Here is a 15,021-nt window from a genome sequence, read left to right on the forward strand (position 1 = left end):
TCAGGCTAATTAAACCTAGAGAAGCAGGATGGTCGCTATGTATTTTTCACGTTAATTAGCCGTCAGAGCTTAAAACTGTGGAACAGAGAAATCGGATAAGACCTTCATAAACAAATTCAGTTGACCAGGTACAGGCTGGTTAAAACTAAACACTGGAACAAACAGGCTGTGTACCTAACGCACCTCTTCAATTTTTGCACGCTTCCTAGTGGTTATTTTGGGAAGGGAATGGCAATCCGCCAGCCCCCACGGCTGCCTGAGCGCAGAGGGCGGTGGAGGCAGCCAGGAGCTCAAGCGCCCTGAGGAGCCGCTGTGCTCCAGGTGGGCTTCCACCCGTCGAGCCTTCACCGGCAGTTCCCGGTAAAGGTGCAATGCCTGTCCCAGATTTCCTACTGGCATGACTGTCTCTTCCCAAACAACGCGAAAAGAAAGCAAGTTAGATCTCTCCCCGTGCCGTGTCTCTCTACCCAGCCCTGGCGGGCGGGCCGAGCCGCCGCGTTGGCCGTGGGCAGCCGCACAACCGCCGCCGCTCAGAGCGAACGGCCCCTACCCCGACAGGCACCTGCGGGGGCGTTACGCGGCCGTTCTCAGCAGCCTCATGCGAGGCTCCGGAGCGGAGGGAAAAAACAACCCGGGAACGGGTTCCTCGCAGACAGGAGGTTTCTGGTGGGCTTCCCCCCCTCACGGCGGGAGGCCGCCGGCTGCCTGTGGAGCGCGGAACACGGAGGCCGCCCCCGCCGCGGCTCCGGGCAAAGGCCGCCGCCGGCCCGCGCCAGCCTCCGTACCTCTAGCAGGGGGCGGCCCGGGGGCCGAGGCCTCCCGCTGGCTGCGCCGGGCGGAGGCGGCCCCCACGGCGGCTGCCCGGGGCACGGCAGCGGGCGGCGGGGCGGGCGCGGCCCAGCCTCCCTGAGGGGAGGGGCCCCGGCTCTCCTCGGCGGCTCATGCGCACTGCCTGCGCGCCGCTGCGGCGGGAGCTGCGCGGCTGGCGGGGGTCGGCGCGGCGGCCGCGCCGGCGCTGACGGGGGGCGGCGGCGGGAGCCCGCGGCGCCGGGAGCCCCTCGGCCATGAACGCGGAGAACTTCGGCTCCAGCGAGCGGCTGGTGACGGCGGCCTACGTGCGCCAGGGGGCGCAGGGCCGCCGCGCGCACGAGCTGCGCCTGCGGGCCCTGCTGGAGCAGGTAACCGGGGCCGCCGCGCCGGGCCCCCCCGCCGGCCCCCCGAGCTCCGGGGCCGCGGAGCGGGGGAGAGCAGCACGGAGCCGCCTGCGGGCCTGGGCCCGCCCAGCAGCACGAGTGAGCCGCCCCCGCCTGTTCTCCGCCCGGCTGGGGCACGGCCGGAGCGTTCCCGCGCGGCCCCGTCGGCGTGCAGGCCTGCCGGGCCCCGCCGACCCGGGCCCCCCTGCCCGGCAGCTCCCGCGCTGGTTTTCCGGGCCCGTGCAGCCGCCGCGGCGGGGGGCGGCGGGCCGGGCGAGGCGGCTGCGGCCCGCTCGGCTGGCTGCGCCGGGGTGGCGGAGGCTGACGGAGCCCCGGGACGAAAGGGCACGTTGGGGCGTAAAACAGGCTGCCTTCGGGTCTGCGTTGGCTGCGAACGGCCCGGCAAACAGTTAAAGGACTTTTTTAAAAACAATAAGATAGTAACATATTGTTACATGAGGTAAAAAATGATACTTGTAAGGTGCCAAAACAATATTTCTGTGTCTCCGACGTACAGAAATCACCAATGAATTCTCAGAACATCCCTAGACACATCACCCGCTGTTTCAAACCTAACTTTCATACCACGCTTCAGGAATGAATCAGTTTACTGAGTTTGTTATTACTGTTACTGGGACATGTAAAAAAAAGCCCCTGAACTGTTTAGCTGCTCTAGTAATGCTTCGTGGGTTTATGGGTACCTGTCCTCTGAGGACCTTTGCTGCAGTTTGCAAAGATGAGTGCGGTTCTTAACGCAGTAAAGAGCACAAGAAAGAGCGTGTCTCTGGTTGCAGGCTTTGACATGTTATATTCTGTAAGTGGTTTCCTTACCTATTAGATAATAACTGGAAAGGAAAATATGCAGATAGGAAGGTGTGTTACAGGTGAAACTGTATATCCCTTCGGCTCATAATTAATATTTTTGGTTTTATAATACCCAGTTATCTCCCTTTCATCCAGTTTTCTCTGTTGAATTCCTGTAGTAGTAGATTCTTGTCTAGAGAATACATCAAATAATCTATAGTCTTCTAGGAAGTAATTAAAATGTATGTGCTGCAGTGGTTTTGTGTGTACCTTAAAGAACACTTGAAAGTGAAAAATACCTGACTATTTTAATATCAGGATATGCGAATGTAATTGCACTTAATATATGGAAGGATCATTATTTAACTTTTCTCTGAATACAGGTTTATAACATTACATAATATAAACCAGCATAATGAAAATACAAACTGCTGTTCAGTGTGGGAAAGAAGGGTAACATTCATCAAACAAGTTGCATAAAGTTTTGTTCATTTTTCATTTCCAAGTTTCGTAGTTACCTTTATATTATTATTATTAAGGGAAAATGTCCTGAAGATGGATGGGATGAAAGCACCATTGAACTGTTTCTTCATGAACTTGCTATAATGGATAGCAATAACTTTCTGGGCAACTGTGGTGTGGGTGAGAGGGAAGGAAGAGTGGCGTCAGGACTCGTTGCCCGAAGGCATTACAGGTACAAATTGTTGGCGATTTGAATTATTCAGATTTATTATTAATGCTTTCAAATGGCGTATTTTATTGCGTCTTGTTATCTGAGACCTTGGTAGCATTTGAAAAGAACAATATAATGTGAATTGATACAAGTTTCTGTGTTGAATTTTCATTAATAACTCATTGGAAAGTCTTGAATGAAACAAAAATGTTTTGTCAGGGTTGTGTCCTGTATGCTGAACTGGTAGAAGCTTGAGATGTTGAGTTGACTACATGCAAGGGAAGCAGAGATCTTCCTGTTTTAAAATAACCCATGCATTACTTGCTTTTTTCAACACTGTCTAGTTTTTTTTATCTGTATATTATTAAAAAACTACTGTGTATTGTAGTTGTAAAGTATCAAACATTCCTAGTGAACAGCTATTTGTATTGTCTTATATTCACTGATATCTTTATAATGTGATTAGTTGATATGCACATGAAAACCCAGTCCATCTATAATAGATTTTATATGAAGTAAGGAGATCTATAAAGACAAGAGCTTTTAATAGCTTGTAGCCCTTCTTACACTTAATGGGTATGTTGGGTGCTATAATTCTAGAGGTTTTGTGTTAATTTCTTTATGAATATACTTTTTTTTTTTGCAGAGAGTTCTGTGCCGAGTACCTTGCTGTGATGTTTTATCTAAGAGGAATGAAAAAAGTGACATTTCCTGGAATGTTTCTCCTTGAAAGATTAGACAAAAGCATATTAGAGACCAGAAATCTAGGAAGCTTTACCATATGGAAGTTGAATTACTTAGGCTTAATGGCTTTCATAAGCCCTACAGTACCATGAAAAATTAATGAAGAAAGCCAGTAATACATCAGTTTGGCTTTTTTGTTTTCTGTACTGCTCTTTAGTCTAGGATATGTGTGGTGAGGGAGGTAGAGGGTCACACTGGGGAGAGTATCCAAGCAAGTATTGCTTTCTGACAATGCTGGAGAAAGCATGCCCAGCTTCTGGTACGAGAGAGCCTGGGCTGGCGTTTAGCTACTGTTGGTCTGATGCAGCTCTGTCTCCTGGCATCTCGCCTTCACCTATGAGTGTCAGCAATAGCAAGGAAAGGCGTAGAGGCGTCCTCCACTCCACTTATTTCTGCAGTAAGTTTTACAGGTAACTTTGGGAGTGATGGAGGTAGCAGGAGATGGTTCTCAAGCTGTCCTTCCTTTCAGCTTAATAAATTCTAAGGGCCAGTCTTAGGGAGGGTTCCTCTTCAGGAACTGAGTACGTATGTGCAGAAAAGAAAAAGTAGTAGTATGAGAAAGCTATAAAGAACATAGCAGCAGGAACGAGGGAAGAAAATAATTTTGATGGAGTCAGGATTATGTGCAAGTTTCAATTAATTATCAAGCTATTATTGATTTCAACGTATAGCTTGAAATGGGTAAAAAATTGAAGCGGTAAAACTATGCTTCAGGAAGTCCTGAATTCCATACATTCATCAGACTGCGTTTTACTCTATTTCTCAGACAAAAACAGAATTGAAGCCATCAATAGATGTGTGTTGTTACTAGCTTACTTGAGCAGCTGCTGCGTTTCAGCCATGGGTAAAGTTAGTTCTGTAAGCTTGTATTTTATACACAGTTTCAGGATCCTCCACTCCTGAAAGGTGCTAAATAATATCTAGCTTTTATAAATGCAGTTTATAAACATAATTTATAAACAGAATGCAGAGAGAGACGGTATTGCATGATGCATAATATTGAATAGTAGAATGAGGTAGATGAAGTGAAGATGTAGAAAAAGATGGGCAAAGTGATACATTAACCTAACTGTCTCTGAGGACGTTTTGTCACAGTGTGTATTATTTCTTTGCCCTGTGGAGACGAAGCATTTGTCAAGGGAGTATCTGTGTAATACCACTATGCCTATGGTATGCTACACTATAGGCAACTGATTTTTTTCTTGGAGTTGTGTGTCTGAACATGTCAGCATTTGTAATGCTAATTCAACAGACATCCAGAAGTGCTGAGGTGCACTTAAAAGGAAGCCTGCCAGATGCTAAAGGTGTTGCTACTATGGGTCTTCTCAAAGTTTTTACTTGCATACTGGAACATTGTTAATCTACTGTTTAAAAAAAAAAAAAAAAAGGAAAATGACAATTTCATACGATTCTATGTAGTTTGTTATAATGGAACTCATTATGGCAGATATTGATGTTGCATTGGATACAGCATTTTCCACAATTGTTTGTCAAATTAAATTATCTTCGGTCAGCAAGAATTATTGCTTTGGGATGTGAAAAAACTTGATGTATGTTTTCAACCTTTTTTGTTTAGGCTGATCCATGGAATTGGAAGGTCAGGTGATATTTCTGCAGTCCAGCCTAAAGCAGCAGGGTCTAGCCTTTTGAACAAACTTACTAATTCAGTAGTTCTGGATATTATAAAGCTGGCTGGTAAGTGTAAATCTGAAAATATCTTTCGTTTGTGGGGGCATGTCACGGGTTCTTCATGTTAATTTCTGACTTGCTTTTTATGTGCAGGTGTCCGGACAGTGACCAATTGCTTTGTGGTTCCTATGGCAACTGGCATGAGTTTAACTCTCTGTTTTTTAACATTGAGGCACAAGAGACCAAAGGCAAAATACATTATCTGGCCACGTATAGACCAGAAATCTTGCTTTAAATCAATGATAACTGCAGGTAAGAAGGAGCTGACTGATTACGCACTGTGTTCTTCTAACAGATACAGAACTTCATCTGATCAATTCATATGCTTGCAGTAAGATCCAGAAAAGACCTAATGCATAGTAGTTCTAAGTGCTTTATTTGTACACTCATGATTTCTAATGTGCAGTCACACGTATGAGTTTTCTTCCTAATGCCTTGTAAAATGTAGGCGTATGCTGCGGTACAGAGGTGTATGAAGTAGTCAACAGAGAACACAATACTAAGGAAGTTACAGTTCAGTCTTGGAGTTAGATGCCTAATTTGCTGTCCTGAGACTTATGTAAAACCAAGGCTCAAATCTCTCTCTTAGATTCATGCAAAAAGCATATGTGTCCTAGGAATTGTGATCAGAAGGTAACAAGCTGTCTGATTTGCACATTCTTTTCTTTTAGAACATGGCAAGTGTTACCTCCCCTATTTGTTTTTAATCTTGCAGTGTCACTCAGCTTACTCAGGAAATTAGTTTGGTGCCTTTCCTAGTTCAAACCTTAATTTCTCTCAAATGGAGTTCCTTGTTTACCAGTCTATAAGTGAGTTACAGGTAGAAGTCTGTCCCTGCACTGAAGCTGTTCCCTCCTGGAGACAGATGCATGGGATCAAGGAAAGGGCAAGTAAGGGAGACCATAATTTTCCAGCTCAGTGCACATACCTGCAGGTGGTGGCATAGATTCTGGTCCTAGTTTCTAGGACGTATTTATTTTTTGCATAAAAGAATCATTAGATAAAAATGGCTGAACAATTGGAAGCAGGAACTGGATTCTGTCCAGGTAAGATGCAGCAAGGATTTAAAAGGAATCAGATCAGAACAAATAGGACGTGTATAGAAGAAAAGTGGGAGTGTTTTCAGAATATTATGCTCAATTTAGAACATCAAGCTAAAGAAATTATGTTTATAATGGAGAAGGTTGTGAAGAAATATAATTGATCTGTTCTTAGTAGTTAAGACAGCTATCACAAAATTAATTCAAAGAACTATCAACTAAAGAGAGAAGCAGGTATCAGATACCTAACAACTGTCTATTAAATGCAATCTCTGTATTCAGGGTCACTAATTGAAAACAAGACTAGGGCTAACAATGCTAATAAATCATTCGAGTCCAAGTTCTTGTGTAGAGTTTGAGCCTTACGTGTCAGTGTTAAGGCATGGTGTTGAGCCATGAAGGCAAAATTCACATAACTGCTGCCATGTTACACTGCTTTGGAAATTACTCTTTCCCTTCCCCCCGCCGCCTTCTCCTTTACTTTCATTCAGTAAACTGAACATCTCTCTGTTTTTTAGGAAAGCAATAGTCACTTCAGCTAGCATGATGTTGCTGCCATGCCACACCTGTTTAGGGAAGGGAATATATGGTTTCCAGTGTTCTATTCTGTAAACAAACTCCTTCTGATTGATTTATTTATTTATTAGCTAGAAATTTGAGCAACTACCGTGACAGGCTCCGCTCGTTAAGATAGAAAACTCTTCAGGCGCTAGGTTAGGTCAACCATGCTTTTGCCTAGCTGAATCTTGAAAACCTTTGAGGATGGAGATTCCACAACCTGTCTGGATAGCAGTTCAACTGCTGTGCTGTCCTCTGAATGAAAAAAAGTTTTTCTTACTGTTTATTCTGAACCTCTCAAGCCAAAATTTGTTGCTGTTGCCTCTTACTATATCCTACCAAGGAGAGTTTGGCTCTCTTGTCTTTGTAATTCCCTTTCAGATGGTTGGGGGCTGCTCTCAGGTATTCTTCTTAGCCTCTTCAGGCTTGAAAAGTCTAGTTCTTACAGCCTTTCTTTCTAAGCTGTGTGTGCTATACCGCACCCATCTTGGTAGCCCTCTGATGGACCCTCTCTGGTTTTTCAACATCTCTCCTGAGCAGCCCATTCCAAAACTGGAAACATTCCAACATTTAGAAGAAAGGGATAACTTCCTTTTTTTCAGACGTTTCTCATATGTGTCCTTGAGAAACAACCTTACGAGGTTCAGCTGTTGTACATCTGAGACACAACTTAAACTGGAAACTTAAAAAAATAAAATAAAAGACTTGGGAAATAGCTTGGATTTTATGATATGACAAAGTTCACTTTGAAAATGAGGTCAAATGTGGACGTTTTTATCTTTTAAGAAGTAATTTGGAAGTTTATGGATTGAATAAAGCAGAGACTTATGATGAAAGCCAGTTCATAATGATCATTATTGCATTGCTACATCTAATGGCATCCTTTTTTAGAGAGGCTGTTTTAGTATGCTAATGCTTTACAAGAATGCCACTCAAAACACTGTAATTGGGAGGGAAGAGGTTAATCTGTTTTTAAAACAGTCTTCAAACCTGTTGCTGTTGCATGCAAAGAATGTAAAGTGAGCTTTTATCTGGAGACCAATATTTAACAGGAATATTATTGTAGTTTTTAGCTATAGCTAAAAAACAGTTTATGTATCTCTTTTTAATCCAAGTCTGAAAGAATCTGTTAAAACAATAGAAGCAAGAAGATTTTTCAGATTTATACTGGAACTAAAACCCCACAATTAATCAGAGATTTGAAGATATACATTCAGGTCTTGCTTTTTTTTGGTCAGGTTTTGAGCCTGTGGTGATAGAAAATGTATTAGAAGGCGATGAGCTACGGACAGACATTGAAGCAGTGGAGGCTAAAATCAAGGCTCTTGGTGCTGAAAATATTCTTTGTGTGCATTCTACAACATCTTGCTTTGCTCCAAGGGTACCTGACAGGTAAGGAGTCTTTGTAAGAAGTGTGTTATTTGTTACTGTAAAAAAAAAAAAAAAACAACCCCAAAACCAAAACAACTCCCATGTTTTGAATGTCCATCTTCCTAAAATTGCTTAAGTACTGCCAACACTTAGTAAAGATACTTTATCCCCTTTCTTAAGGAAAATGGCAGGTTGAAATGATGTTCCACTTTCACAAAAGGATATTAAGAAAGTGAGAATAATGCAGAAGGTCTTCCTTCTGTCATATATCTGAGGTTAATGATGATCTCTTGTGGTGAAATGAATGTCAGTTTGGCAGTGGTTTTCTTATGGTTTCATGGAAGCAGTAAAAGTAGACTTTCATAGAAACATAGTCCAGGAAATGTAGTTCCATAGCTAATGCCACATTTTAATACTACTGTTGCCTTTTCTAGTCTTCTCCTCTAGCCAATGATGAATTTTCCTAGGCTGTTAATACAGTTAAAAAAAAAAAAAAAAAAGCTACAGCTAAATTTAAAATCTTTGCTTGAGTTACTCTTTCCTGTATTATACTGATGTTTATATCAGTATATCTTAATTAGCCATATAAGGAAACTCTTGGAAGCATTTAGGGCATATGTGCTGTACGAGTATAACATATGATTTACCCTGCTGTAACTTATCTTGGTTTGAACATTTGCTGCCTGATTGCATGATGATGCTTCTTGTAATTTCCAGCTGTTAAATCACCATTAAAAGAAGCTTAAAATACATTGTATTCTTTCCTAATATTATGTGTCCATATACATAACTTCTGTAGTTGCTACAAAATGTCATTCAAGCACTAGCTGAAGCTGAGATGAACATTACAGTTATGGATGGGGAATAGAGTATCTGAGACATTATTTCAACGTGTAGCTTGGTTATGAAATGTTTGAAAAACTTCTCAATCTGAAAATGACGTGTTGGAGGAGAGGTGGCTAAAGGACTTGGTATATTGAGTCATTTGTCCAAAATGAGCACCGTTGTTACTCGCAAAACCTGCTTTCTCTATTTGCTTACAAAAATAAGTATCAAGAATCAAATTCCTTAGGTTTTACGATTCAACAGGTATATTTTTATGGGCTTGTATGTAGTACGCTGAAGTATGAGATATTAGTAAGATGTCTTTTTTTTACATGGTTTTAAATGTAGTGTCTCAGTTGTTCCACTGTAGTCGTCTTTAATTAATCACAAAATTGAAAAGACTTATGTTTAGAGTTCCTGTGCAGTGCATGCTTTTTTGTTAATTACTTTGTTATCTGGAAAATTTAGTTGAATATTTGCAAGTGTAGGAAAGAAACATTGTCTCTGAAACATGGCAAGTAAAGATATGTTTCATTCTGTTTTCCTACTTTTAAAAAAACCCAGTATTTATCATAGGTTAACCCAGTTGCTAGAGGGAAGTTAAAACCTTATAATTCTGTCAGAATACTATGAACATTGCTTGAAGTTGACTTGCAGATTTATTGGCTAACTTAAATCACAGCTATCAAAATTGAATGGTCTATTTTATAGCTTGGGTAAATGAATCTTTTCCTTATCTGCCTCCTCTTTCTGACATGCGATTGTTTTGTCCTCCGCAACTAAGAGATGAATTATTAGGTAGTGGCACTGTGTTATGATATACCACAGATATAGGAGGATTTGAATGTACTTTCTATTTAAAGGATACTGTCAACTATTGAAGGCCATAACATTCATCTTCCTACAGGAAGGAAAACCCCGTACAGCATTTCTAGAGGGTACCGTTTTAAATGTCGATTTTTAAATATCTTGCATTTGTAAGGCTTTGTTTAGTTGTGGTGGTGGTGGTTTAAAATTTTAAGTGGCTTAGGATTGTTAGAAGGTCAGGGTAAGAGTTCTATGCCTATATACCTACAGCTTGCATTTAAAGTATTATTTAACTTTATGGGAATAATTCACTAGTGTATAAAGCCCTGTCCTTGAGGTGACATCAGTTCTCAGTCTCTTACCTGCTGTTGCTGTGAGTTGTCTCTAAAACTACTGTATTTAAAAGAGAACTAAAGGGAAAAATGTGTCTTTTTCGGTGAGTTTATGTACTTAGCAGAACTCTGTATCTTGTTACTTTTATTAATATTAAAAGAAAGAGCAAAGCTTTCTTTTTATGAACTTTCATAAACAGGAGAGAAAGAAAGAATAAATTGGAAAATACTTCTGTAAATCCTATTTGTGACTTTTAAGAACTCGAGTAGTAGCCAAACTTACATTAATGCTTTATTTTTCTGGTGTGACTAGCAGCACTTTTAATGGTTCATTTTAAGCCTTAGAAGCAGACAAGTGGTGTGCATAATTGTTTGCTTCCCTTGCGTAATCACATATTCTTTTCAAACTGTAGCACTCTCATGCTATACTGTAATATAGATCTAATTGTTCAACAGACTATTTTTAGGAAAAGAAACTTTTCTGGTTTTGGTACTTGTAGAAGCTAGCTTATTGCTCCTTTAAGTCTCAGGAGGTGAGAAAGGCAAACATACAGAGCAGTACACCCTCTGTGTTTCCAGTTTGGTGAAATTCTCTACCTGCACTTGAAAAGAAGCCTGTAAGAGGGGAACTGTTTTTCTTTGAGTCTCTGTGGAAGGTGAGGAATGAGTCTGATTAAGATCAGCAGATCAGAAGGCAAAAACTTTGCCCTGTGTAGTATTGTGTTTCCTGAAGTATTCTGTTAATGTTACATAGTTCAGGATTCAGGATGTTGATAAATGTGAAAAATTATTGGACATGCAGCTCCTGCCAAATATCTTGACTGTAGAAGATTGATATGTATGTTATACTACTGGTGTTTCCTAATCATTAAGTGCTTGTGATTTCTTTAGGGATAATACAGTGATAATACAGTGATAATGATGTTTTCCTAAGGATTGACGTTTAGAAAATTTAATCTGAGATTTGCAGCTGAATTTTGCATTACAAAACGACACTAGGCAATATAATAGAAACAGAATGCAAAGGAATGTCACCTCTTGGAAAATGTTTTCATACTCTGTCACGTTTTATATGAATGTCAGTAAATTACAGTGAGAGGCTGTATGGAAGGAGATAGAGTAAAAATGCATTGAAGGTTTAGAGTTTCCTGATCTTTTTTTTAAATAATATTACCTTTATCATTACTTTAAATTATTATGTATTACCTTATTTTTTCAAACAGACTTTATTTCTAAAATATATTCACAAGTTTGGGGGAAATCACGAGCTTTTTTAAAGAAGAGAGCATGATTGGAGTGCTTCAAAAAAGGGTACTGAGTACATGTATGTTTAAAATGTTGAAGGACCTTACCCAAAATTACTTACGCACCCACGTAAATCCTAGTTTGACAGAGAAATCAATCCAGGCTGAGCTCACTGTGATTTCGGGGATTTCTAAAGGCAAGTGAAGGGTTGTCTTTGTGTCTGAGTAAACAGTTGAACAAAGTTTTAATTTGTTGATTTCCACATTCAGACATTTTAGGGCTCTCCATTCCTTTGAAGGATATCTTTTCTGTTAATCAGTTTATCTGAAATATGCAAGTGAGCTTTCAGCCAAAGGGTTGAAATATTAGTTCTTTGAAATAAACAGAAGCATTTAAAGACTTACTGTTATATGGTGCTTTTGATTCGCAAGACACATCTTGAAACTTCCATTAGGCCATTTTCAGGTTGAATATTAGAAGAAGAGGAAAAAAAGTGTGAATAGCTAAAGCTCTGTTAGTTATCATTAAAGTAGTATAAAAAATACTTATGTCTGAAGCAGAATGATTTGGGATCTATTTACTGTGTTCCAGACAAAACTTTCAGTGATGCATGAAAAATTTCAGCCCAGGTCAACAATTTGTAATATATATGAAAGCTAACAGAATTTTTTTATTAACCTTTATAGCTTAAGGTGACAAGTGCTACTTTGAGGAACTAATCAAAAAAGTTTCTTTTCTCATTCTTGACCTCCTTGTAGACCTTTCAGTCTTTGAATGGTCTGATTTGTAACATGAGTTACAGTTATCGATACTTTTCTAAATTACAATTTTACGCCCATAGACTGGAGGAACTCGCTGTGATTTGTGCAAATTATGACATTCCCCATATTGTCAACAATGCGTACGGAGTTCAGTCTTCAAAATGTATGCATCTTATCCAGCAGGTAGGAGCTGTGTATTCAAATAATATTTTTTTTAACAAGGATATGTAAATCTCTGATTGTAGACAACACTAGCAAATTTTATCAGATATTTCACAGCTTTGAGACTAATCCCGTGTGTGTCTGATAATTGAACAACTTTCTGAGAAAGCGGAGCAGAGGGAAATAGAGCTTAAAAATAATATTTCTTGTTTCTATTATGTGCTTTTTATGTATTAAAACCAAATTTATTTGCGTTTTCTTTATGTTCAAGTGTCTTTCATAATGGAAAAATATCCTTAATAAGCTTTCTTTATAATATTTCATAAACTTCTTAACTAAAAATAAAATATGTCATAGAAAATGGCTGAGGAAACTGGGTTACGTTCAGTGTTGTGTTTGAAAAAGTTTAATTTCTGTTCCTGTTTAGTTTGAAAAGAAGGTTTCTTAATATGCAAGATCAGCCATGAAACTTAGAATTCTTGCATTTTTACTCATTGCAATGTACATGCACTGTTTCTTCATTATTTCTCTTTTCTCTCTCTTCCCCGTATCAAAAGAACAGGGGAATATTTTTTTTAACAGGATCCATGGGATCATGAACTATTATGAATTTAAAATATGCTGGTCATTTTTTTCTAATTAAAAAGACATGTTATTAATTGGGCACAGACCAACTTGATATATAATTATGACAGGAATGTCATGTTGGCATTTCTAAATCTTGAGAGACTGAAAGAATTTGACAAAACCTGAAGCAATATGTGAAGAAGAAAATGGAATATGCTTTATTTGCAATATAGTTGGTACATGTTTATTGTATTTAACTTGCACAAGTTTAGTGAAAGTCTGACATGAGGGGGGCTGTGGAATTGCTGAGTTTTACTGCATGAAATGTATCTAATGATAATCTTTTCAGACTACAAAGCTGCAAATAGAACTGTTACTGTGTTGGTTTCTGTGGTTTTTTTCTTGGCTTCTTGATAGGTTGTTTGGGGTTTTTTTGTTTGTTTGTTCTTTGATTATGCAAATGTATACATTTGAGCTCTGATTTGTGTTACATTCATTTACAAAAATGTGTTTCCTGCAATAGAAAATGTACTGTCTCTGAGGAAGTAGTTATTAATGAATACTTGGGTATATGTACATGCTGAGCACAGTGTGAACAAAACTTGCTAGAGTATCACAGGAAAGAGCTTTTGAGACCATTACATTTGCCATGCTTTTCCTCTGGTGGTCTCCTGTCAATTAAATCAAATGATAGCTGCTGGCATTCATCTTCCCATCAAAAAGCTGACAAATTTGGAGTGCTTCTTCCCCTCTCCCATGCACTAAGCTATTAAAACGTAGAAATAATAACTGTGGTTTAGTTGGGTCCGCTTTTTTCACTCTTTTTGCCATAGCTATTCTATTTCTTGGTTTTAATATGTAGTACTTTAATATGTAGTACTTTAATATGTATGTATTTGAATATACTTTAATATGTATGTTCTTTAATATAGTTTTCAGGTTCTGCTATGCTGCATACTTTTTAATTGTACAGTTCACAGTAGCATATTACTCGAATTGTGGATGTACTGCAGAATCTACATTTTTTTTTCCTTTAAGAATATCTGAGTGGCTAGGTATAAGGACGTTTTGTTTTCTGGGAAGTGGAAAAATCTGCTATAGGAAGTTATCTTGATTTTGCAAGCAGCCTTATTAGAAGGAGTGCTGTCACAGCCCACTTGTTTTAATGCGAATTTATACATGTATCAAGAAAAATCTTTTTCTTTTCTAATGAAGCATTAAGCTGTAGCCCTTTACTGTGAGAATCTGTGAAACATTTTGGGTTGTACAGTTTTAACTGTATTAATTCCCATTAAATTCCAAGGGTTTTCTTTTTGGTTGTTATTGAAAGTAAGCTATACTTAGACTTGCAGGAACTAAAATCAATGTTTTAAATCATAGCAAAATAGGAAATTGTAAGGTACTATGTAAGCAGACAATGGCAATAACAGTGAGCAGTGCTAAGAAAAGGTAATACTATGATTTTTAATTTTTCATCACACATGCAATATCTGAGTGAGTTTCAGGAATTATATTTATTTCAGTTACATTCCTGTGCAATTATGATGCTATCACGTGTTTCCTTTTTCCTAATGTACGCTGTGGATTTTTTTTGTTCCTTTTTGATAAAGGGTGCTCGAGTAGGCAGAATAGATGCTTTTGTTCAGAGCTTGGACAAAAATTTTATGGTTCCAGTAGGTGGTGCTATCATTGCTGGCTTCAATGAGTCCTTCATTCAGGAGATCAGCAAAATGTATCCAGGTAACTAGTTCATGGACTGATTTTTATCCATATGAAATAACTGTAGAAAACTTGATTATCAGCTTGCTTTCACATAAAATTTATTTTTGCCAACTTAATCTGTATATTGTTTTTTTCAGGAAGAGCATCTGCATCTCCTTCTTTAGATGTCCTCATTACGCTTCTATCTCTAGGTGCTAGTGGCTACAAACAGTTACTGAAAGAGAGAAAGGTAAGCTTTTTGGCAAGCAGCGCTTTCTTGAAGTCAGCTGTTAACAAAGTCTTGTTGCAAAACTGCTTTGTGTAGTAAATGCAGTTTCTATCTAGAAAGCCGTTGAATTTCTTCTGAGCTCACAGCTCTGAATATGGAAAGGCAGTATGATATAATTACTTGGCCAAATGGTACTCATGAGTAAGCATTATTTCCATGTTGTTTTGCAAACCAGAAAGCTAAACTGAGGTCCTGTACCACCTTGTACAGTGTTCATATTTGTTCTAAAGTGTGACTGATTCAGTAGAATTTTGCCTACA

General features: G+C 39.3%; 1 protein-coding gene across 6 annotated transcripts in view; it reads left to right on the top strand.

The window, feature by feature from the left end:
• Positions 1-1,050: 1,050 nt before the first annotated feature.
• The window catches only part of SEPSECS (Sep (O-phosphoserine) tRNA:Sec (selenocysteine) tRNA synthase), a 39,460-nt gene continuing 25,489 nt past the window's right edge, over positions 1,051-15,021 (top strand). For 5 of the 6 annotated variants that reach the window (XR_014228601.1, XR_014228602.1, XR_014228603.1 and 2 more), the window contains exons 1-8: positions 1,051-1,178; positions 2,537-2,691; positions 4,991-5,109; positions 5,197-5,355; positions 7,940-8,093; positions 12,123-12,225; positions 14,382-14,511; positions 14,631-14,722. Coding sequence is in view for 3 of the 6 variants with exons in the window: in XM_082315983.1 (XP_082172109.1) it covers positions 1,065-1,178; positions 2,537-2,691; positions 4,991-5,109; positions 5,197-5,355; positions 7,940-8,093; positions 12,123-12,225; positions 14,382-14,511; positions 14,631-14,722 (1,026 nt within the window). In the remaining 3 variants the exon portion in view is untranslated. Of the gene's footprint in view, positions 1,179-2,536; positions 2,692-3,507; positions 3,825-4,990; positions 5,110-5,196; positions 5,356-7,939; positions 8,094-12,122; positions 12,226-14,381; positions 14,512-14,630; positions 14,723-15,021 lie in introns of those variants that run through there. The other variant, XM_082315984.1, reaches the window with a different exon arrangement.

This window comes from Platalea leucorodia (genome assembly GCF_965183815.1).
Source record: "Platalea leucorodia genome assembly, chromosome: 6".
NCBI classification, from domain to species: Eukaryota; Metazoa; Chordata; class Aves; order Pelecaniformes; family Threskiornithidae; genus Platalea; species Platalea leucorodia.